The 27,766-nt window shown below is 44.4% G+C and overlaps 1 protein-coding gene and 1 pseudogene across 5 annotated transcripts in view; both read left to right on the top strand.

Annotated features, from left to right (window-relative positions):
- The window catches only part of LOC142585079 (uncharacterized), a 185,401-nt gene that overhangs the window by 117,674 nt on the left and 39,961 nt on the right, over positions 1–27,766 (top strand). For 3 of the 5 annotated variants that reach the window (XM_075695581.1, XM_075695599.1, XM_075695572.1), the window contains exon 19: positions 18,795–18,818. The exons of the other annotated variants lie outside the window; for them this stretch is intronic. In XM_075695581.1, the coding sequence (XP_075551696.1) occupies positions 18,795–18,818 (24 nt within the window). The remainder of the gene's footprint in view (positions 1–18,794; positions 18,819–27,766) is intronic. 5 annotated transcript variants of the gene reach the window in all.
- Positions 697–7,793, top strand: LOC142585101 (uncharacterized; annotated as a pseudogene).

Raw genomic sequence — 27,766 nt, 5'->3', positions numbered from 1 at the left:
TATATGTGCACCGCCCGAGCCGAAATTGCCGCTGCCGTTCGCCCTGTGCGGTGGCAATCAGAGAGCCAGATCGGTGGCGGCTTGACATAAAGACAAACACCAATTTCCTAACACTTATGCGGGAGAACATCCCGTTCCTCTCGCTCGTAACGCGTCCCACGGCTGTGACAACCTCGCGAGGCACTTGTATAGATCTCGTCTTTCAGAATCAAGCATTGGTGTACCAAGTCGAACATATATCAGTCTATTTCTCCGACCACAAAGCTTCCTTCATGACTGTCAAGAACTGTTAGTGGAGTCTTTGTTAAAGGAATACGTGTGAAAAATAAAAAAAAAATTCTGTGATAGCGCATACATGTGTTGCTCGATTTCTTTGCCTCAATCTATCGAAAAGGTGAAACAGCTTATTTGCTGCGCTCAAATTTCGCATTAGGAAGTAACGTAATCGTCGGTAATTTTTTGTGCTTTTTATCTTCGTTATTGATGAAGAAAGCCAAAGCAAGCGTAATCATCGGCCAGTGTAGTATTGCTCCTTGCACAAATTTAGAGGACGCCGGCAATAATCGAAGCCGAAGACTCGCCCCACGGCAAGTGCAGCGACGGCCACGAGGCCTAGCGACAGCGACGCCGCTTGCTCTGGAGAGTTCGACGCGGCATTGGAGTACGTCAGTGCCTCTCAAAAAAAGATCGGACTTTTCGACGACGAAGAAAGTGCGCGAGACGGTGAGTCGTGTATGATCACTGATCTAACCGCATTGATCATCCTCATGAATGGTGCGGTTTGTCCAACGTGTCACCGTTCGGAAATGTGCGTACGGGAACCGGCCGACAAGCGCAAAGGACTTGCGTCGTTTCTAGAACTACGCTGCGAGAACAGTGCGTGCCCCGAAAGCATTCTTTCAGCAACGTACACATCACGGCGTATTTCTCCGGGCGGGGAGGCCAGCACGAATGCTGCAGGCGACGGACCGCGCGCAACCAGAGCCTACGACAGCGGGAGTGCACGCGATAGCTTCGCTGTCAATGTGAAAGCTGTTGTGGCCGCGCGCTCTGTAGGAATTGGCTACGAGCAGTTAGTCAGATTTTCTGCAGTTGTCGGCTTGCAAAAGCCAATGCATCACAAATCTTTTGCTGCCGTCAGCCGGAAAGTTCATGACGCGGCAAGGAATGCTATCGCTGAAAATCTTGCGCGAGCCAGGCAATTCACAGCGAGTGATGCGGGCGGGAATGAAATAGCCGTCATGTATGACGGTACATGGCACAAACGAGGCCATCAGAGCCACAATGGTATTTGGACTGTTGTGTCCCTTGACACTGGACATTGTTTGGACTTTGAAGTCCTTTCCAAGTTTTGCCTAGCCTGCAGTCGGCATAAGGTCCTGCCAGATGAAGAAGAGGAAATCTGGCAAGCATTTCATGGCCCAGTGTGTGAGCAAAATGCTCACTGTTCATCTCATGCAATGGAAGCAGAAGCCGCTGTACGGATATGGCAAAGGAGCCAGACCTACGACACACCACTGCACTTCAAGAAATTCCTGAGCGATGGAGACTCCAAAGCCTACACCGCAGTTGTAGAGGCAGATGTCTATGGTGGTGCTGTAAGTATAGAAAAGGCAGACTGCACCAATCACGTGGCGAAGCGCCTGGGAACTGCTCTTCGCAAGCTAAAGGAGCCATTGCCAAGAGGGGAAAAGTTAAAGGATCCAGTGATTCAGAAGCTGCAAACCTATTACCAGTTTGCCATCACAAGCAACAGGGGCAGTGTAAAAGCAATGCACCAGGCGATTTGGGCCTCGTATTTTCATTCCTGCTCCTCGGATGGTGCGAGCAGCCACAAGTACTGCCCAGATGGAGCAGCATCCTGGTGCAAGCACAGGCGTGCTGAAGCCTTGGGTGAACCTGCACCGACCCACACACCCTTGCTCACGAAGGCCCAAGGGAAGGCAATACTCCCTATTTATAAATGGCTAACTGATGAAAGGCTGCTGACCCGTTGTGTTCAGGGCAAAACCCAGAATGCGGCAGAGTCGCTAAATAGCAAAATATGGCTTCTCTGTCCGAAGACTCGATTTGCCTCGAGGTTTGTCGTGGAGATGGCCACTGCCTTGGCAGTTCTATGGTTCAATCGAGGGCACTCCAGCTTTGAACGTGTACTGGTAGAGCTGGGTGTGCTTCCACCTCAAGAACTAATTGTGCTTGGCACATCACGTGACAGCACACGCCAAAAAAAAAATGTCTGCCAAGCAAACTGCTGAATCAAGAGCACATCGGCGGATGCTGACAAAGAAGGCCTATGTCGAGGACTCTGCTCGGGAGCGCCGTGAGGGAGTAACTTATGGTGCGGGCTCATTTTAGTGGCAGTGGCTGCTTAGAGGACAATTTTCCTCTTTTGTGTGAGAGTTTTATCTCATTTCAAGTCTTTTTTTGGAAATAAACCTTCAAGTTTAACTTTAAAATTCGTTTTTCTCAAAATGCAATTTTTGGCAACTTTTTGACTGTGCCCATCGTGTTTTAGGCACTTCGGGTGCTCAGATCTGGATGAAATTTTGACCACATTTTCTTTAAGGTGTGGGGAGTGCCGTTATCTCATTTAAACTTCTATATTGTATATATATATTATGCCAATTTCATGTGAACACTCACTGGTATCTGGGTAATATAGACTTTCTGGGTTCCAATTTTTCTCGTGTATTCAAATCTTTTATATGAACTTCCTACTTAGTTTTCCGCATTCTACAATCCAAGTGGAGGAAAATGAACCATCAGTGGTCCTTAATTATAGAAGTTTAATTATGGAAAAAAGGGTGGGCAAAAAGACCTATATTTTACACTTTGCCATGGTACAGAACAAGAACTATACAACTTGCAATAAAACTAATTACATATTTGAAATCAGCATTAAAAACTCTATAAACATGCAGAGTTTCATTCCTCTAGGGTGTATATTAAAGAAAAAGTGTCTTCGAGTAGCATCTCCCCTTACATCGAACAAATATTGCAGTGACTCCGATATATCGAACGTCAAGCGGCGGAAAAGTGCCCCCAGAAGTTGGCTTTCACTCGCGGTAGCGGGGAAACCCGGCGGCGCGGCTCCATCCAACCGCTCTCCCTACCGTGACCGCGCTGCCTCGGGCTGTTCGGGCGAGCCGTCGACACTCCCCCGGTTGCACATAGTGAATGCTATTATCCTCCCTCTTTCTCTATCATCTTTCACTTCCCACTCCCTCTCCCCTGACGACGCTTTGCCGTGCTCCCTCACGGGTTGCAGAATCAAGCGTCCTTCCTTTCTAGATCACTATCTATCGACACTCCCCAGCAAAAAATGATCCTGGCCCGCCTACAGCGCTTGCTCAGACAGCCAATCAGAGGCTCTTGTGCGCTCTTCGTGCAAGATGGCGAAAGTGCGAGTTGTCTGGCTGCTTCTCTGGTTCATCGTGTTTGTGCCTTGAGGGCCTTCTCCTGCAGTGTTGCCGTGATGAAGCGGCAGAATTCGCCTTTCATCGTGAAGATCGAAATCATAAATCGCGTCGAACGCGGTATCCCCGCAGCGTGCAAGATTCCGAGGAGCACTCTCAGCACGATTAGGGCTAAAGTGGCCAGAGTCGCAACCCGGTGCCCATGGCGCCCGATGCGTACGCACGGCCGTGTACGAGGCGTTCTTCATACGTGCTGGTTCCCGCGTGCTCGGTGATGACTGTAAATTCTGATGAATGCGACGAAGCCGTTGCCGGTGTTGCCGAAGTTTGGAGCGAGCTGTCAAAATTTCCGGGACATTCGAATCAACGGTGGACGAGTTTGCAAGTGCAGATGATGGTGTCGCGACAACGGTAGATCCCGAAACGAAGACTACATCGCCGACATCGTACCGAGCACAAATGAAAGTAGGCACGTTGAGGAAAGCAACTACGGTTCTTTGCCCACATCCTCCGAAGTGATTGGTGCACTCGCATTAGTCCGGTGCTTCTGTGCGAATGCGGAAGGTTGCGACCTCAGCTGCTCGGACTCCTTAGACAACGTGGGGAAGTGCGTGCGTCGCAGGCAGCGAAATTGCCCAAGCAGAAAAAAATGCAGGACTAATTTATGCGAAACTAAGCTAGTTTCGTCAATAAAGCGATATTATAAATGGTATGTGCTTTTATGACATGCAATTTAGCAGGCTTATATCGAATTATGCTCTATATCGAACTGATAGGCGTTTTTTTGCGAATTCGATATAGCCGTGTTTGACTGTATATTGTTAGCTTCACTGCGACCAAGCTTCAGCGATAATAGAAATGGGAAAATATATTTTCTAGGTTCTACTATGCAAGGGTGAAAACAATTTTGCATCTTCAGTAGTTTCAGGGCAAATGTCTTGTCCTTCACGTAATTCGAGTGCACACAGAAACTTTGACAAAGTTCTTCTGCTTGCTAACTGATAGGAATTTGTTCAAACTTGCAGGCTTTACTGTACTGGTGAATTTCTAGCTATCGAATTCTCTTACTTTGCTGGAGCGTATTGAAATTGGATGGTGCTGCATCACCGGTCTTTCTTGGCACACACCGACACCATTGCATTGGAAAAATTAGCGGGCTAAGCTTTACACACAATGTTTATCCTGTTTTCGGGAAAACTTGCTACACAAATTTATGTGCTTGTGGAAGTGCCTTAGGCCGTCAAAATTAATCTTGCATCCTCTACCACACTATGTTCTCTGCCTGAAAGTTGCTTGCCACATGATGAATATCTTCATCAACTATGACAATGGTGATTACAGGGACATCCATCCATCGTTACTGATGGCATTGTCAAATATGGCATATGAGCTAGCTTTTGTGGCACTGAGGAATTAGGGAGTAAGGCCATTTAGTGGCTCATGCAGAACTGAACAAAAAACTGCAAAGAGTGAGACTCGTATACCAATATACCATGTTGGGCTTTAATCAGCACCACTATTTCCAGTGACACATCAGTCTAATACCAAGGTCCTTCAATACTTTGCATCTGGGCCCGAAATTTCAGCAGAATGCTATGGGAGAGCTTCGTGCGCCACAGGTGTTATGTGCGTAAGCCTGCTTTTTAGCAAGGGTCGACTGCCTGTATCAGCGAGCATTTTCGACACAATGTGCAAATCGCCACCCTGTTTCTGTAAAGTGTTCAGAAACTTTAACGAGAATAATTTCGAAACAACTACAACGCCTTGTTTTATTTAGGTGAAACTACATTTGTAATAGCGGCTTAACTCGTAATTCAAATTGTACACTTCGACTACTACGTCTTTAAAAACAGACTATAGAGCAGGTTCTCTTCGCCCTTTTATATAATTCCGCATAAAAAACCTGTCTCAAACTAACAGCTAACAAACTGATTACTAAACTAATTACTAATAAATTACCAACCAATTACTAAACCAACAAACTAATGAACTGATTAACTAACCTAACTTATTAATCTAACAACTGCATTTACTAAACTCATAATTATGTATAACGTAACAAACTACAGTAACAATACCAAGACAACCAATAAACTAATTACATAACTACGTAACACCAACTGAATAAATGATGTAACAAAACTAATGTAACTGATGAAATAAAGCTAACGGACTGAATAACAAAGTTATTGAACTGAAATAAATTGATTCACTTGTTACCTCATTAACTTGGAAGTAGTAAAATTCAGAAAATATTCGAGATAAGCAAAGTTGCAGAAATTGCAGTGAAAGGTCGAGTTCTTTCTAAAAAAATTCACTACTAACCAGCCTTTGAACAAGAACTTCTAAACTGGCCCTTCGTAGAGGTATTGAAGAAAAAAAAAGATAACAGCCAGCTCAGGTTTTCGGCCCTGCCGTTTTATTCAGTTCATAAAAACTGCCTAAGGCAGGTGTGCTTCACAGTACCACTTGCACCTAGAAAGGCGTCCTTGAGCTGCTTCACACATTGCATGAGCCTATCGTTTCCGCCGCTGCGCTCAACTATATTTTGCTGCTAGTGGAGTTTTTTTTTTCCCCCAGCTGATGTCGACACCTCTTGAGGTCTTTTGTTGCCATTGCCTTCTCCGTCCCCACCATTTGTAGCCATCCCAATGATTTTGCCATCAGTAAATTCCTTTGTCACTTCTAGTACATCCTGCTGCATAGTGCGTACTCGGGAATGCACACAGTGCTTTCTGTGGCACTGTTTCTGGTAAGTCCATGTGCATAGTGCAGACCACTGCCACCGTACGACATTACAACAGCAAAACTGTTTAAGCAAAATTGAGAAGGTTTCCTGGAACACTACGCAACACACGCGGCACGGACGTAGCGGGAACGGTGCCACATAAAGCGATGTGAGCATTCACAAGTATGCACTGTGCGAGCAGGGTGGAGGCGCTCCAACCACAGGTAGCCAAATTGGCCTCTGCAGTAGCCCAAATGTAGCCTAAAGTAATACGTTTGGGTAGCCCAAAAGTAGCCAAAAAGCTTTCTTTTTTGAAGTCATTTCTTAAGCATATTGAATTAATTTTTGGCAAGAATACCTAGATTATTTTTTCCACGCATAACCACACAAGACTTCTGCGCGCATCGTCACGGAGGCCATGCGACACGGAAAACAGATGCTGCACAAGCACAAGAAGTGCTGAAATGCGGACATGCAGGCAAATTCATAAGGCAAATGCGGTCTTCATTGCAAATGCACAGTTTTAGTTTTCCCAGAGCACCAAGAAATCACGAAAAGAACAAAAAAATGGCACCGCTCAATAAACACGCTAAGCAATGGCGTGCATTCAGGCATTCAGTATTATTACTTACAGCTCATGATAATTTCGCTTAACACCGCACAATGCACTAAACGGAAAAACTACAAAAAAATTCTAGACAAAGTCTAACACAATAGATGGCGGTTGGTACTAAATAAGAATAATAATATCTGGGGTTTTACGTGCCAAAACCACTTTCTGATTATGAGGCACGCCGTAGTGGAGGACTCCGGAAATTTTGACCACCTGGGGTTCTTTAACGTGCACCTAAATCTAAGCACACGGGTGTTTTCGCATTTCGCCCCCATCGAAATGCGGCCGCCGTGGCCGGGATTCGATCCCGCGACCTCGTGCTCAGCAGCCCAACACCATAGCCACTGAGCAACCACGGCGGGTGGTTGGTACTAAATCTAGTACTATATATAGACATACAAAGTATGCTATGCTTAGTCATCATGAGCATATTGAGAAGTGGTACTGCTTGGTTTGTACAAAATGTCAGAAACAGGATAAAAATTCTTGGTCCGGTTTAAAATGCTTGCAGCAGCCTCCGTTCTTGGCCAGGCCAATCTTCATGTGGAGGAGCGCTACAAATGTCTCGTTTGGCATGCTATTTCGAAGGTCGGTTTTAATGAGAGAGTCCTGGCTGAACACCCGTTCGACGGCAGCATTTGATACGGGTAGCGATAGCAAAGACAGGAGGGGCGTTTGGAGTTGTATAGGGAATGGATGGCTGTGGTGGCTGTGGGGCAAGGGAAGAGGATATGTTCTACATTGGCGTTGGAGCAGGGGCAATTTCTACAGGAAGGGTATGAGCAAATTGCCATGTAGGTGCCATGCGGCAGGCAGAAAATTCGGCAAATTTCGGTTGGGTTCAGCCCGGTGTTGTCCCTCCGTTCTGGTGCCGAGGTCACCCGTGGCACACCGTCAACCGGAGCTGAAAGCATCTCATGCTTAAAACAGAACGCCGAAAGCTCACATGTGGAGACAGTAACAGTATATGTTCGCTGGTGCACGTGCACGGGTAGCGTTAGTTGGCCGATGGAGAAATGTTTCCCGAGGCCAGCTTTCTTAACTCTTTCCTTACCGCGCCATAGAGCATCGATCACTATGGATCGATGGTTTTGAATGCCCCGCCAAAAATAAAACTCCGCGGTTACGGACGTGTGGCGCCATCTGGCCAGTAATAGAAGAACTACTGCGCACTTTCTATATGTTTTTTTGCGTTTTAGCGCGAAGGCTCCTGCGAGAAAAAAAAAAGCAGCGGAGAAGGTAGCGAGGAGTTTTCCCAACATGCCGCCGAAAACGCGTCGCGCGCCGCTGAAAAAGAAGTCTTCTCAAAGTGATTCCGCTGCTTCTGATGCTCATATTATCGATATGAGCAGTAGTGAGGAGTCCGTAGAGGACGTTGGATCATCGGATTTCGACTCCGACAGTGATGATTCCTCTACACAGCCCGGACCTTCAACTAGCGTGGCAAGGTAAGCATAGTTTCGGATGTCAGTGTTGTTGTTATACGATGCGCGTGCTTTGTAAATGACGACACCTGTTTACGTTTTTCTTTTAGGGTGTCAACTACATACGGAGGCGATATTTTGCCAAACACGCCGTGCCGAGTCAGGTTTTCACCGAATCGCGCACCTGGCGTACACCTGGACGTGACGCGCCGGAGTGAGACGCGGAGGTTTCTTGGTGCACTGGACATGTTCATGATGTTTTTTACCGCTGAGATGATTTCCGCTTTCTGTGCACACACAAACAAGTATGCGTGGATGAAAATTTTTGAGAAACCAAGCTATGCTCAGCCAGATGGCTCCTGGCTAGAGGTCACGCCCCCTGAGATGTTGCGCTTCATTGCGCTATTGATTTACATGGGCATCGTGCAACTTCCTAGACTCCACTTGTATTGGAACACTGGATCAATCTACGGCGGTCTACTTCCAGGGAAGATCATGAGCAGGAAGCGTTTCTTCTCCCTGCTTGCTTTTTTGCATGTCTCGGACCCTGAGGATGACAGTGCTGCTTCAGCTGGCAAACTGCGGAAGGTACTCCCACTACTTCGAGAGATCAACGAGGCGTCGGCACGATTTTTTCAGCCACGGGAAGCCATTTCAGTCGATGAAAGGATGGTGAAATCCAAAGCACGCTCGGGAATCAGGCAATATATTCGGGACAAGGTGACGAAGTGGGGCTACAAATTGTGGGTTTTAGCTGAGTCAGAAACTGGATACACCTTACAGTTCTTCGTTTACACGGGCAAGCGGGAGAGACCGGGACCGCATGGATTGGCTTTTGATGTAGTGGGTAAGCTTTGTGATAAATATTTAGGACAAGGATACAAAATTTACATGGACAATTTTTATACTTCGAAGCACCTTTTCGAACACCTCCTTCAGTGCAAAACGCTGGCATGTGGAACAACGAGAAAAGATCGTCGAGGCTTCCCTGGCGATCTGAAAGATCCAAAATGGGAAAAGAAAGCTGAACGTGGAGACATTCGTTGGCTAAGGGAAGGAAATGTCTTGTTTCTTCAGTGGAAGGACCGTAAGGCTGTAAGTCTCATGAGCACCATTCATACAGCTAATGAACATGTGCCTGCAAAGAGACGTACAAAAGTGGGCAACAAGTGGAGCGAGAGGACCATAAGAAAGCCCTTGTTGGTACATGAGTACAATGCAGGTATGCTGGGCGTTGACAAATCTGACCAAATCATTGGAACGTACAACGTGCTTCGTAAATGTGTGCGCTGGTGGAAAACACTCTTTTTCCACTGCATAGATATTGCTTGTGTAAATAGTTTTATTCTGTTTCAAGAGCATCGGAAAGGGCACCCCGACATTGCTGAGCTACGTCTGAGTGCCCGCTTTGACCAACTTTCATTCCGAGAGATGCTCATCAAGCAAATTTTGAATCTTGATGATGATCAACCGGCCAGCATCTCTTATCTGCCACCCGACTGGGTTCGCCACAAGCCTGAGAAGGTCGAAAACCGAAGGAACTGTAAGCAGTGCTATGAGAAAACCAAGAAAGAAGTGAAGACAAATGTTTTTTGCAGCACCTGTGAAGCGCACCTTTGTTTTACGACTACGCGTAACTGTTTCGCCGATTGGCACATGCGTCATGGGCGCTGAGTTCAAAGGTCGCTTGAAAATATAATTTTTTACCTAGAGTGCTCAGATTTTCAGGAAGTGTACCTGAGTTCACGGACAATCATTTGTATATCCCAGTTTTTTTTTCTTCTATGTGTGGTGAAGTGTAGTGTCAATTTCGTGTCTTCGCATGTATGTTTTTCTTACTTTTCTTCAGCTTTCAGAGATAAAATATGAAAAAATGTCGCAGTGAATACTTTGTATGTTATTACATTGGAAAGGCAAAACAATCAGCTACATTTTCATATATAACAATCCATTGTACAACAAAATTTTCCCAAGAAAAAAAATAATATGTAGACACATAGCAAAAACGGCTGTTTTCTGCGGTAAGGAAAGAGTTAATTAAAATTATCAAAAGGCCGTGATCCTTGACCTTTTGACATGCATATGCGTTCTCTATCATATAATTTGCAAATTCTGATCTTGTAGCAGATGCGCTCAATTTCTTCAACCTGCTATCATCTGCATTTGATTCTAGTGTGCTTTTCATTTGTGCTTAACTATTTTTACTTCTTTTTTTACACAGGAAAATGATGCAGCCCAAAAATAGCCGTATAGCCAAAAGGAAAATTCTGACGCCTTGGACAAAAAGTAGCCCAATTCGGCTATTAATAGCCCAATCTGGCAACCCTGGCAGGATGTGCTGCAATGCACGCAGCATGTGCGCTCTGCGTTGCGTAGAATAAAATTAAAATGGAAATCACAGTTCCGATGGTAAATCGCTTGCTATTTTGTAAGGCCTGCCTCTGCGCACATCTCTCCCGTGACATGATGCGCCAGATGGTTGCTTGACAGTTATTATGCCGCTAATGTCCAACTGCAGATTCAGGGAAAGCGTCTGCTTTTTGGTAGGTGCGGCAGCCTCACACGAAACTTGTTAAACGGTCTGGCGACGGAGAGTTTGTTCCATTCTCAGTCAAGGTTTCGAGATATCCGCTATTTGGCCCAAAAGTACGAGATAAAGAGCAGTAAATGACAGGTGTGGGAAATGGTTCGGTGCGACAAGAAATTTTGACTTAGCCAATTTTTTTTTTCTTAGATGTGCAAGTTTGAGTAAACATGGTATTACTGTATAATTAAGTTACTAATCAACTGATAGCTAACACTGAACTAGCTCACCAAATAAAACTACTTAACTGCTTAACTAGACAAAGTGTGAATAGACACAGCTGAAAGAAATTGTTCATGCAAGGAAGGCTTCTATTAGGGGAGGGGGCCACATCAAACGGTGCTTTGTATAATTTAAACACAAATGTATCACAAATTATTTTGCCAAAAGTTCCTGTGGCATGCTCACTCTACAAACAAGCTGAAATAAATTGGGGAGGCGCCTTCCCTTGTGAAAGGTTTACATTATTGCATAGCCCGGCCGTCTGGCGTGGCAGGAACTTGACCTTCTTAGGCTTCCATCCGCTGTCTGTGACCGAACCTTGTGTAACCTGATTGCATGTGTGCACGACGCGCATAATGTAGAACTTTGTGGAAGGCACGCGGGTCCCAGCGATTACTCTAGAACATTCGAAGACTGATGTATAAAAGCCAGCGCGCTTGACCCACTGATCAGATTTTCAACGATCGCCGACTGTGTTCGCCGCTGTCGCTGTTCTTTGAGTGTAGCCTGTTTTTGAGGGCACAAGTTCGCCCAATAAAACGCTAGTTTTGTCTTTCCCAGTTTGGCTGCTTTCTTCACCGTCACTACCACGTGACAATACGTCCACTCACACTTGTTGGACAGTCGCTCATTGTCATACTCATTTTTACCCTCTTGCAACATGCATGCATACGGTATATAGTCTGTTGTGCGTGAAATAACAATGTTGGAATAGTCCCTCATTTCCATGCATGTGATTGTTACCCAGAAGTTCCAAAAACATGCTGCCAAAACCCTCCTGAAATTACAAAAATGAGGCTTGGTAAGCCAGGATAGATTCCAAAAAAAAAGAAAAAGTGACACAGGTGGCAACTCCACCTTGAAGTTCTTGCACTAGGTTCCCGTAATGTCATCAATTTTGCTTTTTTTTTTTACTCACAGTCTGGTTAATTGCGTATCTGTAAACCGAGATATGCATTCTTAAGGAATTAAAGGTCCTGATGTTGACCGAGAATATAAAATGGGAAAAAAAAAAAAATGTTGCTGCATGTTTAGAGGCCGCTGCCTTCACAATAGTGTGCCTGAAATCAACTAGTATGGTCAGAGACTTACTAGTAGAAGCTGCAGGGAATCCTGTTCTGACGCGTTCTTGATTGGTGGTGACAGCTTTATTTACAGAAAATTTCTGTGCCTAGACCTTAGGGTGGCTCCACTCTGGAAGTGACCCGTTTGGCCCAAACAGCGATGATTAGATATAAAACTTCTCTCCTGTGCCTTTGAAAGTACTGCCTAGCTTACCTTTTATAATTTTTAACTGTTAATCATGCCTGCATTGGCAGCAGGACACACACAGTTCTCACCAAGCAGTAGAGTTCATAAATACCACCTGCATTTTGAATTACGCCAATATTTCTTGTATTGTGCTATAATACTGTGGCAACTCCTATCCCCAGCTCGCACGTGATTACAGCCATTTCATTTCTGGGAACTGCTTCCTCTATGACAACATATGGCAGTCATGGCTAGCAACCTAGAGCAGCTACTTCAACTTCACCATGCAAACCATGCTTCTCGTCCCGTAGTCAAGTCTCATGTTCAAGTGTGCCACCTTCCCCTGAGCTCTGAACCACCGAGGAATTTTATTGCCATATCCAAAGCTAGTTTTCATGTGCTTTAAGAAAAATTTTACTTGGCTTTTAGGGTTGTATTTGGTCATTTTTTTTAGCTCTTGCACAATGCAAACTTTATTTCTGTACTGTTATTTTCTGGTGGTCAGAGACCGCATTATGTTCTTAGCTGTTGTGTTTCTGCAGTCTCGCCCTGAATACTGTTGACTGCAATCCATTATGTTACCTTTACATATGTCGCCATTCTGCAATGTTCCGGCATCTTACATTGCATATCAACTCGGCAGTCGTGTAAACTTAGCAGTGCAGAAGTAAATTTACTCTTGCACATTGCTACAAGGATGATTAATGTATACGTTCCAACAAGCAAAACAAGTTGCACTAGCCAAACAACATGCCAGACTAGCAAATCGGGATAAAACTTGCACAGAGCATTCGGTGATGGAAATTTAGTGGTGCAGAGGGAAACTTGCTCTCTCAGGCTGCAACGAGCCTCATAAATGTATATGTTACGACTAGGGAACCAGGTTGCACTAGGCAGACAAGCAAATCGGGAGACATTGTGCAAAGAGCATTTGGCAAAGCACCAATAGTGTACATCAGTGCTGTACCCATCTCTCTCTTTGCATACTTTCACCCACTTGTCTAAATATATAGTGTCCCCCCCCCCCTTTTTTTTAAGACCATACAGATTCTTTATAAAAAGCAATGAGGGTAGTCAACCTGTAGTTTTTGCAGACAAGTTCCTGGACAAGGTGGATATTCTTTGCCGCTAATAGTGTGAGCATAAGAAGACTGAAAGGCCAACCATTCCACTCTGTAAAGATGTAATGGCAGCAAAAGCTGATGACAGTCAAAGCTTTAAAATGAAAAGCAAAGTGCTTTCATTGCCATCCCATCTTCACAGACAGGAATGACTGTCATTTTTTGCATTGCGAGTCTGGCGTCATTGCTCTTTCGTAGGTTCCCAGGTTCCTGCTTATATACTGCGATAACCTTGACGTCACGCTATTGTTCACGGCGAGCGTTCTAATCTCTTCCGCATTTTGACATCTGCGCCGCCGCAGTGCACCCGTATGGGTTTGTTAGAAATCACTAAGTCCGTTTCTGTTGCCGGACGCCAAAAAAACTTCAGAAGGTTAGTCATATACAGCACTTTCGCTGTAATAACACTTTCATGAACGATTTTATTAGTGTCTTGGGGGCAGTTGTGTACATGACAAATTTGGAGACAGTGACATTTTCATGTATACCAATCTTTTAAACATTTTGAAAATTGCAACTAATTCGAGATGTTGATAATCATATCGCAAAGCTCAATCGATGCTGGGTGCATCCCGCTGCGAGTCAGACGGCAACACCTTGTAAAGTGTGGGGTGAAGTTTGAATGATAGCATGCCGTGGCAAATCCTGGCCGAACACAGCCACACGTGCTTGCCAGACAGTGCATGACATCAGTAGCTATTGCGACTGGCTGAAACGTTCGAACTCCCTCGGTTTCGATATTGCCTGGATTTATCGTCAAAATTCGATATCTCAAATTAGGTGCGACTTTCAGCATTTTTACAAAATGAGGGTAATTAAAATGTTACTGCCTTCAAGTTTGCCATTTAAGCAACTGCCCCTAAGGCACCAGTGGAAAAGTTCACTAATAAATTTTTGTTAGTTTTCTGAAGCTCGTGTTGCTAGCTGTAAAGTATGTCTGCCTTACCTAGGAACTAATCTGCAAAAACGCCTTGTTTGCTGCTATATGTACTGTGTGATATGTTATACCGTAAAATTCCAAGCAAGCGCCCCCTCCCCGCTCAAGCAAGTCTGAATTACCTGCAGCGTGCGTCCATGCATGCGCGCGCTCGCCAGTCACTATCTGATGACTGCATCCAAATTCAACATTGGAAATGACCAAATTTTCCCGCAAGAAAAGAAATGCAGTGGGCATGGATCTAAAATTTTATTTAACATTAACTTTATTAAGCCAAAGATTTGTTAGTGCTGTTCACCACTCACAAAACAAGTCTACCTTAGCTGCAGTGCATGACTACCGACAGCGGACAGTGAACCGCGGCTTGGCCATGCTCGCATCGCAGCTGGCGGCACTGCAAATATCAGTGTTTTCTTCTTCGTGATAAATAATTGCAAGGAGAGGGTTAAAGTGGCAACAACGGTAACAAAACATTGCTGTTTGGGAGCGTTGGCGGTTCGTTCTGAAGCGCTATTTGCTAGATTCGATGTGAGCCGAAGAAGGCTTCGCGACGGTATCGGTGCCGAGAAATCTGCGGCGGTGAGCGTAGCCGTGACCACTTTCCTGTCGCTGAGTGCCCAGGTCACTGTGCCGCTGGAAGATCCTCTGTACTGTGCAACAGGCAGATCTCGCCTTTTGCCAGCAAGACTGCTGTTGGCCAGCTGTCCGCGAACTCCAAACGGTGTGTGGCAAGCTGCCGTGTCGCTAACGGGGACATGCCTTAACCCTTTGAGGGTCGAATTATTTTGAAAAGAACTTTCCCAGGTGGTCAAATTAGTTTATTGCGGATCTTGAATGTACAAAATGTATAAAGTCGGGAAAAAATACTAAAAAATAATTAGGAGCAGTATTTTGGTGTCGGCATCACTCAGAACTGCAAAATGTTCAATAGTATTTCCGAGCGTAGTACTCCTTGAAACACGGGTCTACGCACAGCGCCTTATCGCAGTCTGCACACCTAAAATGCGTGTCTGTTCTCTTGGAGCGAGGAGTTGTGTTGGCGCACACATGACATCTCTGCTTGCGGCTGCCTTGGTCAGAGGGCTGATGCACCCTCTCGTGTAAGCGCGTTGCCGCAGAGAGCGAGAATTCCTCGTGAGCGGTGGTGATTAAACAAGCTAAGACATTGGTGATAAACAAGCTAAGAGCAGTGCCAATTAAGATAGAAATCAACTTCCGCCGTCCCTGCGAGAGCGTGCCGACAAAGAGAAAAACCACGTTTCGCGCGCCTCCATTGCGATCACGCGGCAGAACCGAAACCGCGAAAGCGTGTTGCCGCAGTCTGAGCGATGCGCTGAAGCTAGCAATCAGTCCTGTTTATCTCCCCAAGAAGGTAGCACAAATTTCAAACGCATCTTCTAAGTGCTAAGAGGTGGCAGCACCTCCCGGTGAGCACGCATTGTCATTATGGCGCGAAATTTCAAACTGAGGGTCGTAACCGTACCCGTACGGCAAAGACCTTGCGGGACAGAAAACCGCCGCCGTACATGTACGGCAAAAACCTTCAAAGGGTTAAAAAACAAAGAAAAAATATAGAAAGCCATGGAAACTTTTTTTAGTGAATGGATGTGGCAGGCCGTTGTTCTGTGGGTGCGGTGTGGGATAAGGGTGCCGAGTTGGCTTTCCCAGGAGTGACTTCACAATTTCTGGTAAGCACTGCGCGGCGCGGCACTTCTGGAGGTGTCGGACGCTTGTGCGCATGCATAACAGCGGGTGCGAGAAAGAAAGGGGGGGGGGGGCCTTTTGCTTCTTTCCGCATGTTTTATGCGTTTGTCCCTAGGCATGCCTGCATTGCGAAGTGGGGTCGAGTTTGTTTACGCTGGGACGCTGACCTCTGGCACGGTGATGAAGCAGCGGGTACTGACGCCCCATTTGGCAATAGCTGTGTCGGACACTCTCGCACCTTTTACGCTCATGCTGAGTCATGCCGGATACCTTTCTCGCACCTTATGGGGATAGACCTTCAAAATATCAGCAGAGACCTTTCTGTTGGAGCAGTAGGGACTGTAGTAGAGGCAGGGCCGCGTATATTGAAAATAAAGGCAAAGCTCCCTAGTAACTGCGGTTGAACGTGAGTGGCTGAAAGGCCACCAGTGACGGTTGACACCTCTGCAACTGCCATGAGAATATGTTGCGCCACACTAGCGTAACCCAACGCCTTTTACTCTAACCTAACATTAACATAACCTAACGTGGCCAAGACGCAAAGACAATAATCCGCACGGTGTAACCACTGGGAGAATATGCCACGCCCACCTCAACGCTAACCTAATGTAACCTAGCCTAACCTAACATAACATGGGCGAGACGCAAAGCCAATAATATCCACAGCGTGACATCAGGCAATTGTGTTCAACCGAGGCTGCTAAGGCACTGAGCATTTACTTCACTCAAAGGAGATCACTCAAAAATGCTCCTGAAAAGTCTCTGACAGTAGCATACAAAAAGCCTGTCAAGAGCGAAGATACTGCTCCAGGAGAGCAGGCCCGGCCTCAACTATGGCCGCTATTGCTCCCCTGAGAAATTTTTTTTTTTTTGAAGCTAGAGTGCCCTAAGGCGCGACAGTTATAATTCAGCATGACTGATTCAGCACCAGCACTACAGGTGCTAGAAAGTCTGTCCGATGTACCTTTAGACACAGCGATCTCCAAATGGGTCAGATATGTTAGCTATGTTAGATGTTAGCCTAAATATCACTGGACTACTGAGATCCAGCTAATGTCACGTGATATTAAGCAACACTGAAACCCCATTCTCCTTGCTAATTCATCATTATTCAATCATGTTTTTTTACTAATTCAAACAACTTGTCATTATTTTTCATTATTGGCAGCGCCTCCAGAACACCAAAGCTGCAACGGGGACACCAAAGTTGGAATGCGAACTGGTTCGTGGGTTGAGGCATGCTTCGGCCTCCGCGGCCTCAACCCATGGGCTGTCCTGCTTCCAGCTTTGATCTCCCCGTTACCCCTTGGGTGCCCTGGTAATCCTGCGCCGCCTGCTTCATTATAACCTCAGGTGCTCTCCTGAGGCCTCCATTTACTGGTTACATGTGCCCTCCTGGGCACATGTAACCGCAAATGCAGTGCTTGTAAAAAATGCAGTCTATCGTCGTGGTGAATAAAGCGACCCGCGACCTATACAACACCAGTCACAACCTTGCCCCTTCAGACACATCGATCCCCAAATGGGGCATCCGTGTAGAAACGTTGAACGCCGCAAGAAACACCATGCCCTGCTGTACCTACTAGCAATTGTAAAAATTGTTCCCGGTAAAGGGAGACATGAACTGGATTGGTATCTACCGAGTTGGCTATTGTCACTGATGTCATGGAAATTTATTCCAGTGAGGTGAACGAGTGCTCAAAGGAAGGTGTTGATAACAAAGGGGGATTTTAACTGATCTACTTAACGAACAGTAAATCAGAAGTCTACTGAAATTGATACTGTTTTGTTATTGTTGGTGTTACCCTCACCCAAACCAAAATTAACTCTTGAAAGCAATGAAACACAGAACAGATGCATTGTTCGTCGGTTTCGATGTAAGGGCAGTTAAGGTTGACTTTCCAAATACTGAGAAAATCTCACTTGTGACAAAGTTCAAGCCTAATATTAAAGATCTTGCTGTCACTTGATAGAAATAGCTCATTTTCTAAAATATTTACTTCTGTATACATCTCTTTTTATTTGCATTTCAAATTGTTCGACTCTATTTACAATGGGCTTCATCATTTTTATTTTTTGAAGATATTTTATTTGCTCTGCGTTTTACTATCCCCTACCTGCAGTTTTCTTTTTTGAATAAAATAAACAATATTGCTTACTATTCGAACTAAATTAAGTTTTTTTTTTTTTTGTTAGTGCTTATCGAGAGTGACAGCATCAGGCGACATGGTGTAAGCCCGACTTGACATAAAGTTCTTCGTCGCTCAGGGAAAACCTGGAAAACTCTGGGAATTTGAAAATGTCAACAAAATGTCAACTTTGTAGACACCCTGCGTTTTGTAAGTCCTTATGAATTGGGAATTTCAAAATTTTCGAAGAACCAATGTTTACAAATGCATTTATGCATTACGCTTCATTTTAACTTTGGCACGCTACAGTGAACGGATCTTGATCGCTTTTGTGTTGATCCTTTTTTCGCCACTATGTTCATCTGATGGCCAGTTTTGGCTTGGAACCTGTGCCTATGTTAACATAGCACAGTTGTGTATAGTATATGTAAGGTATGCTTTCACATAAATTTAAGCACATTCCTTTGCCCGTCTTTGTCAGAGCAGCAAAGTGATTGAGACAACTAACAGAACTGTACGATATTTGCATCACCCGTCTTCTCTATATGTATTGATATCTGTGATACCATTTGCTTTGTTTCATGCTTATTAGTTTTCGTTAATTCTATTGCTTATGTAAGACAGTGTATTTACTGATTTTTTTTTCATTTTATTTATTATAACAGACGCGTGACCATGCTTACATTAAGGTATGTACAAAATCTTTCTTTACTGGGCGTGTGGTGTGCTTGCGTGCATGCATGTGTGAGTGTCCCAGTTTTATTTTAAACGTGCCTTGAAACCTTTTCTTTTTTAACTAATCGTAAAATGGCCTCACTATTAAAGGACGTCGCCTCATGAATCTCATGCAGCAGATATTTTTTTAATCCTTCAACTATAACTAGTTAAAGCACCCATACCAAATTTTTCCTTTTCATCTCCACAAGTGCACTTAAAGCTACAGTGGAGAACCCAATGGAGCAAAGCCCGTTCAAAAGTTTAATGTCGCAACATCGAAAGGGCTCATCGTGGCACCCCATGCAGCTGACGCATCTACGTGCAGGTCAAAGATTAATTTTTCAGTCATTTTGAGATTGCAGACATACTTCTTTTTTATTTAACACTTAACGCAAACTAGCCAATAGCGTTAGACAGCTGCTTTTGATCTGACAGCACTGCAGAAGCGATAGCAAGTTATCTTTTATCGCTGTGTTCCCTGCTGCATGCAGTGCAGTAATATTTAGCTCACATGTTCACAGCAGCATGTACAACATATCAGAACATTTTTCTTGCTCTGCTCAAAAAATGTTTCAAAGCCCCTTTAAAGCGGTAGCATAGTTATCGCTAAACATCAAAATTTCCATCTTCAGCCAGAGAAAAAAGGTCACGAACGTCGTTAACCAGTGACTCTAAAAGCTGTTTCTAGACTTTTTATACACAGGCCATTTGTTGCTAGTGGGTGGGGTGCCACCTTGTTGAAGCTGCGTTGAATGTTTTTGTAATAAAAGCAGTACGCTACTTACATTTGTTTTTTTATCAATTTAATCATTAGTATTGAGTGGTCTTTAAAAAAAAGTGTTAGGAAATGCACAGATACACATTTCTGCGTTAGCTGAAAGGGTGCATCTTTTGTCTACGATTAGTGCATGTCAGGGCGCAGTCTTTTTTGAGTAGCTCGCTGCAAGGAATAACATGACCGGTAAAAAAAAATCCTTTTTTCTTTATGAGAACGCCATAATGTTCTATTTCAAGATTTGTAGTGTCACCAGTGCATATTGACGATATAGTGCGATTCACATTGGACACCTTATGAATAACGTGGCCACACCTATTGATATGGTGGCATTAGCCTTGAACCAAATCTGACCTGAACTTGGAACAGCTCCTCAAGTTCATAAGCAAGATATGGTGTAGCTTGTTTCCTCTAATTTTGCATAAAGGACAGATTGAACTCCAATTGCTACTGTTTTGAAGATTCATTTATTCTGGTTTATCTGAGAGCTGATGGAAAAGATGGTAAAGATGGAAAATTTTCAGCTGGAGTACCCCACTCACTGTCCATAAATTTTCCTGTTAAATAATAATACTCAAAATTATTAGTGCAGGTGGGGACAGCAGTTCTTTGACCATCTTTTATTTATTGTACTAGCTTTGTTTTGTAGCATTAGTGTCACTTCAGTGGCAAAATGCAAACTGCAAGCATGAGACTTTATTCTGGTACACTTGCTTCCTATGTTCCTTAAATCCAACATATGCAGAAAGCTCTTTGGGGTCCTCAAAATTTTGTGCCCCTATTCTGAATCTTAATTACAAAGAATAAATGCCAGAGTTTTACCGGGGGCAATTGAGGCTGCAGTACATTTTGTGACATACAGTAGCACACATCGACATAATCTCTCGCTTTGTCCTTCACCTTTCAGCGGGCAGCTCAAGAATATTGTTAACCTAAGAAAAATGTCTCCAAAAACTAAGTAAATCGAAATATTAGTCCGTGCCTTTTAATTTACCTTTATTTGTCTGCCTGCTCTACATTGGTATTAAGAAATTTTGATAGTGAGCAGCAGCACATATTTTGGTGACAAAACCCTGCAGCCTTCAACATTCTCTTCTCAGGACACACCGTGGTCATATTGTCGCCACTGCAAATTTTTTTCATTTAAGCAAGTGCTTATTGGCACAATATGAAGAAATAAAGGAATAAAAAATTCTGAAACAAGTATCTCGTATCTTGCTAGTTAAACCTTTAAAGACTCTGTGTACACATTGTGTGTGACAAGATTAGTGAATCAGCAGCAAGTACATTGATGAAAGTATTGATATTTAATGTGTCACATCTTGAAGTACATATTATTGGAATTGTGCTCCAAGTTTGTCTTGGTACTGCACTTATGTCATATATTACTACAGTAAAAGCTCGTTAATTCGAACCGCAAGGGGAAGCCGATTCAGTTCGAATTAACGAAAGTTCGAACTAACGAAAGTGAAGGAGAGCAACAGTACACTGCGATTTGGAAGCAGTAGGGCATGTCAGAAATTTGGCGTGTCAGAAAGTGATGGCGTGTGTCGCGGCCACACGCCATCTTCAAGTCGAAGCTCTGGGTCCGACTGTGCCACACCACCGATGTCCACCGAAACGAACATTAGCCGAGGCTTAACAGTATCACAATGATTCGCGACGGCCGATACCTCCTAAGCTGAAAACAGAGGTGCACAACCGATGAAGACTGCCGAGACAAAGACGCTGAACATGTGAAGGTGGCGAAGGCCCCGATTCGTTGGTTCTTGATTGCAAGCGCAGCTGCGACGTACTTGATTCGCTGTGTTTTGGCGCTTGCCGTGCCATCTCGGCAAAACATTTGCAGCTGTACAAGATTTGCAAAGCCTCCGAGATTCACAACGGCCAAGAAGTCTTGGAGATTACGTAGAACGGAGAGGCGGCAGCCGCCACTGCCTTCTGGCTGACCCCGCGTCGGTTAGATTTTTTTCCGATTTTGCCATCTCTCGCCGTTCTCTCCGTTTCGGAGACAATATAGCCTTGTGTGTAGGCAGTAGGCGCTTTTCTCTGGCCGTGTGCCAGGTGAGCGTAGTTCGAATTATCCGTGAGGGAACCTTCTCGCGTTCGAATTAACGGACTTTTTTATACATAGACTTCTGTGGAGCTTGGCCGGACCAAATCGTACAGTTCGAATTATCCATAAATTCGAATTATTGAAGTTCGAATTAACGAGCTTTCACTGTAATCCATTTATTAGCTTTTTTCAGTACTTCCTATCTGCATCATACTTTCTACATGGTCACATTAGAACATTGTAAAATTGGCACTAGTCTAGTTTTCTTGTTATAACATTACTGCTTTGTGTGCTGTTCTTTCATGACAACAGCTTTATTTGACCACCCAGTGCTCTTAAGACATTTTCAATCGGTATGTAAATTATGAGGAGTCAATCTCGTGTTTTTGTGCTTAGAAGAAGCATAATAATACATCCAAGTGTTTTTGGTGCTTTGTCCAATTCCCATGTCACACACAGGCGTTTAAATTGTAGTTGTTTCCAATATCCAACCGCTTTTGAGCTTGGCAAGCGGAGCTGCTTTTACGCAGTGATTTGGATGACGGTCTAAGTAGTTTGTTTTTCTAGACAGAAATGATGTTATTTAAACATAGCAAAGTGACAATGCAATTCCACATTTTTTTCAACCATGTTTTTATTACTTTCAGTCTTGGGACTGAAAGTACTTAGCGAGTTCTGAACGTGCCATGCTTAACCCCATCAAGCACCATGCCCACATTAGTGGACATGACTTGTTTTGGTGATTTTGTCGAGTGATGGCCAAAAATAAAGCAGTAGACCTTCAAGTAAATTGAACTCCATGCATGCTCAGTGTGCCTTTATTCCACTTCTAATGTGCTAGACACAACCACTCTGCTGAAAGCACTACCATGTGTGACGTGTGCCGTGTTGGGGCAGCAACATCGAAACTCATCAGAAAATGCACACAGCACCATTCTACCACCTTGTCTTTCTCCAAGTGGAGTACTTAGTGCTCTAAAATAAAGTGCAAATTTGATGCACTTATAAAAAGTTCATCATAATTTGCACCTGAAAAGAATGCAATTCTGACACATTTTACATTATTTGAATAAAATTGGACGCAAAAAGCAGACCTCAAGAGAAGAGTGGTAAACATAGCAGCAAGCATGTAAGACTGCCATTAAAAAAAAATTGCTCAAAGCAAAGCTTTACTTCATGTTCCTGAACTGTTGTTTCAGTGTTTGACCTTTCATTTTAATTAATAATTGTTGTCTTGGAAACCTGCATTTTTGTAGGTTCAGTTGATCGTGACTTAATTGTGCTATCAAATTGTGGTATCAAGCTACAGTAGTTACACTCCTATGTATCGCCGTTCTTCATATGTGGCTTCAGTAACAGAGCTTTCTTATATGTTTGACTAAACAGTCCCGTGCATAAGCACAAATTAAAACATGTCGATTCTGAAAGATGTGTGGGTGTTTGCTTTCATACTTTTGTTTCTACGTGGACATTCACAATAGGGGGGACCCAAAATACAGCACAACATAAGCAAGCTTCTACCATGTTTATCCAGGGCTGCTAATGTCTCGCGTGTGTTCGTGAGCAAGTACACATGGAAGTATGTGGCAGGGAGTCGTGAGCACCATCTAACCATTTTTCCACTGTAAGTTGAGAATATATAGTGGCCCATTCACATTTTCTCTTTCCCAGTGCTACTATTACAAAGTTATGTCATGTGCGCTGTTTTTGAAGACTGAGTTTGATGTGTAGCTTGGCACATTCAACTTTTGGCAGCATAATCTGGTGCAAGGAAATTTAAGTAATTGGCACAACCCCGGTGCATTGGTAATTTGTACAACACATAACAACAAACCCTTGTGACATAGCTTACTATTCCACCACTGTGGAATTGGTGCTCAAGATTAGTACTCCGAGACTGGTGGCCAATCATGCTAGTGGCAAGTGCTGGTTAATTTGTATCACTTAGAGCCAATTGGCTGACTCAAATGAGTATATGCTTATTAGTGGTATACCGTAATGGTTATTTTTAGCCCTAGTATCTCTTTTCTGAAAGAATGAAAGTGAATGTTCATTTTAGGTTCATGATGGTACTAGCTTGTTAGAAATGATCAAGTTTTCACAGTTCACTCTAAATGGTGATTTACATCTGTTTGACTTGTTGTGACACTTCTACCAATCCCCCTGTGTAGGTCTGCAAGCTCTTCAAAATTGATCTTTAAACAAAGAAGAAAAAAGCTGCTGTGATTGTAATTTTATGTGAGAAAACGACCTCCTAAATCATTTGCTGCTTATGAGTAGCTCAGAAATCTTGTCGGTTTGGTGTAAGGCAATAGTCGGGTTCTGTTTGTGTTAATTTTTGCTAATGGGAAAATTTATGGGCTTTGGGGGCTGTCCACTAATCCAAAAAAAACAGTGCAGCCAACAGAAGGCTCTAAGGCTCTTATCGTCTTGTGGATGCGTAGTGACTTTACTTTCTGCATGAAACAATACACTAAGGTGCAAAAAATTGTCATGCTCATTTCAACAACGCACCTTTCTGTTTAGACAATTTCAGATTTTGAGTAGCAGAGAATCGTGCATGTAAGGCAGTCAGTCCCTTCCAGGCAGAATGTCCATGTCTTCCTGTTTCACCAAGGTTTGCTTCCGAGGAGGAGTTTGTCGTATGACACTGCATTTGAATATTGTTCCAGTAGATGTCCCCAAGATTAATGGGTTTTGTGGTGCCCATTTCTCAGTTTTTTGTCATGTAGAAACGGTTTATTGGCTGCCTCATACTTGTGCACTCTGCTGGAGAACCATTTTGTAAAAGTGTAAATAAGCTGGAAAGTGTTAAGCCTGGGATACATGGAGTTGAAAACGGCATCCAGGCGAGTAAATACGCCCAGCGGTGAATGCTCGCCCCTTGGCATCCAAAAATATGACTCCCGTCGGCTACCCGGTCCGATTGGAAAAACTCTGCCCGGCGAAAATCTCCATCGGAAGTGGCAGGAGCACCTCGCATGCTCCCCAGGTGTCGCAACGATCAATCTCCCTCAGACTTCCAGTAGTTGCTTTTGTGTATTTTTGCTTTTCCATCTTAGCGTCCGTTGCACGCCCGCGCCGAAGCGACAGAATGTGGGAATTTGGGCTAGTTTGGCCATGCACTTTCCGGCTCTCTTCGCCTGAAAGGGACACCATTGATCATTACAGCCAGATATTGGATGTTTAAGAGTACATATTTGTGTAAACTTGTCGTCTACAAACTTAAGTGAGTTGCCCACGAAACATAATTATATGTGCGGTGCAGTTTTCTTACCAAGCCGATCGAAGGTTCCATGGCACAAAATAGTGTGTGCATTGTACTGCTTAACTTACTGTCTTTTTTGTGTGTATGGTGCCGCCCATATGGGTTCAGGTATAGGGGACGAAATGTTATCTCGTTTGCGGCGCCCAAAGCTGTTTTTTTGTTGTTGTTCTTTCTTTCTTCTTTGTCGGCACACGTGCTCGCAAATGTTGGTATTGTGTTTCTTTGGTCAGAAATCACCCCTGCTCTACTATAACCATAAGTCGCTTCTGCTCGAATGCCTTGAGGGAAAAGAGCGACGACGGACTATAGTTAGAAGCCGACCACGCCTGGTCTTCTGGCTGTTAACATCTATGTGAGCCCAGGTGGCGCACGGAATGCCTAGGGCATAGAGAACGAGAGCCGCTGACAGGCCCATTTCACACCAAATACTGATAATTATATCCTCTCCGGCTGCAGTACTAAACGCTTGTTGTTGGAGACGGCTTAAGAGAGGAACTGAAACCGAAGTAACATGAATAAGCACAATGTGTTTTTACACAAAGTAAACTATAAAGTCACTGTAGGAGAACCACAAAACGTTCTGCAATGCGTGCACTTCGCGGTGCCACCGCTCAACATAGTCAGACGACGCAAAGCCATCTCGCTAAAACGCTTACAGCTCAATGAATGTGCGGAAATGGTTTGTAAGCGCCTCTATGAAACTTTTTTTCAAGTTGTTTAGTAATTAGCAACAAATGATACAATAAAAAGTGCATTTACTATTATGTTTTTATCCAAAAACACATTCCTAGAGTCTGACAACACTGACAAATAACATGGCGAGCACGTGGTGGTGTCTGCCTGTTTTTCACTTTATGTAAGTGACGCCAGCAAACCGTCGGCGTCGGCCTGCCACGTCTATTTGTGCTGGGCAAAGTTCGCTGTGAAAGTACCCTCTATGTATCCCGGGCTTTACTCATTCTTAGCTTTGTCTTACTGATTTCCAATGGTGTCCCAAGACTAATAATGCTGGTTATGTTTTCAACTTTTGCATACTGTATTCAACATACAGTAAAACCTCGTTAAACCGTACCCGCTTAAACAGTAGTTTCGTTTTAAAAGTAGTAAAGTCAAATCCCCGACTCAGCGGCCATTGAACATAATGTGTTTCGTATCCGCATAAACCGTACCAGCTTACTGCGTACGCATCGGTTAAAACGTAGCGTTTGAACTTTTCGTCGCGCAAACACGGCGCTGCGCAGTCTCCATCGGGCGGCCCGGCAGAACAACACGCCTCAGAGATCGGAACAACGGCCTCCAAGCTCCCTGTGCGTTTGCGCGTGAAGCCACATCAACATCAACATCATTTCGACGCGGTGCCGATGGCGTTGTGCAAGCGAGGACTCGCGTCGTTCCGAAGCTTGGATAAAAAAGACGCCGGGTGCTCAGCATAGAAGAAAAATTAGACATCGTCCGTGCTATCGAACGTGACACGAAGAAGTCGGCGCTGACACGCAACAGGGATCTGCTGTTGACTACAGTGTGTGGGATTTGGAATGCGAAGATATGTCTGCTACGAGGTTCAACTTTTCGCCATCGTTGCCTCTGTTGTTGCCGAAGTGTTGACTAGTGACAGTGACGAGGACGACACGGAAAGCGATAGCACGGGCGATTCAGGCCCGACAGTGGCATAAGCTGCGCGTTGCGTCAGCCTCATGAATGCAATCGTCGCGACCACAATAGGGGCACGATAACGTAACTCTATTCCAAATGAAAATTATTCCAAACTCCGGCACCCGTGATGAAAAAGGCACCCCCGGGACTTCTGCAGCACTACTGCGCACGTGCTCGGTGAATACGTAACGCCAACGAGGAATCTGCCATGCGAGTGTTTGCCGAGAAGAGGGGGCTGGCTGAAAAGCTGGCTCGCAGCTTCAGTAAGTTTGAGGCCGCTGTCGTCGGTGTGCTAGGCCGCCGCGGCATGAAACGAAAATAACGCTTTTGTCGCGCGAAGTGAATAAATACTGCATGTTTTTCCCCCTTTCATCGCACTCTCTCTGAGTTCTGTTTTCGACAGGTAAGTGGGCGATCTCACGCTATTCGGTTAAACAGTACTACCGTTTAGTACGTACCTTTCCCGAGCTCCGGCCAACTATGGTTTAATGAGGTTTCACTGTACCTGTATTTTGTAGGTTTCATAACCTACCTGTGCTGGGAACCTGCTATAGCTTTCAGGGTGACATTGCCAAGTCGAGCAACCTTCAAGCCTTTTGCCGTGTTTCCCGAGATACTTTTGCAAGAATTGTGCTAAATGAAATTAAATAAAAACAGGGTGGTGCTGCCATTATATTAAAAAACTACTATTTGCACTACAGTCGACTCCGCTACAACGAAACTCACGGGACGCGCGAAAAATTTCGTTTAAGCAAAAATTTTGTTGTGGCAAAATTTGCCCCAAAACACTGTCAAATTTGACCACACACTCACAAACATCATTTATTTCCTAAAAAAGTCGGGTCATCTTTGTTTGCCTCCGTCCTTTGGTCATCATAGCCGTTGTGCGACGTTCGCACTTGGTCAGCAGCTGCATTGAGACGTCATCATCGTGGGCGTCACTGAAATTGCGTATGATGTCAAAAGCGTCCATTACACCGAGTGCACGAGGCAGGGCCGATGGATCTTGTGCATCACTTCCATCATCTGACAACGCGTGATTACGGTGGATTTCTTCATCGATAGATTCGTTGTTCAACTCTTCATGAACAATTACGTCCACGTCAACGGCGATCTACTCATCTATGCTAGCGTTCGTTGGTACATTTCTGGTGTCTTGAAGGGCAGC

The sequence above is a fragment of the Dermacentor variabilis genome, chromosome 1 (assembly GCF_050947875.1).
Source record: "Dermacentor variabilis isolate Ectoservices chromosome 1, ASM5094787v1, whole genome shotgun sequence".
In the NCBI taxonomy this organism is placed as follows: Eukaryota; Metazoa; Arthropoda; class Arachnida; order Ixodida; family Ixodidae; genus Dermacentor; species Dermacentor variabilis.
The sequence above is the reverse complement of the archived record's forward strand: the minus strand, read 5'-3'. Positions and strand labels throughout refer to the sequence as shown.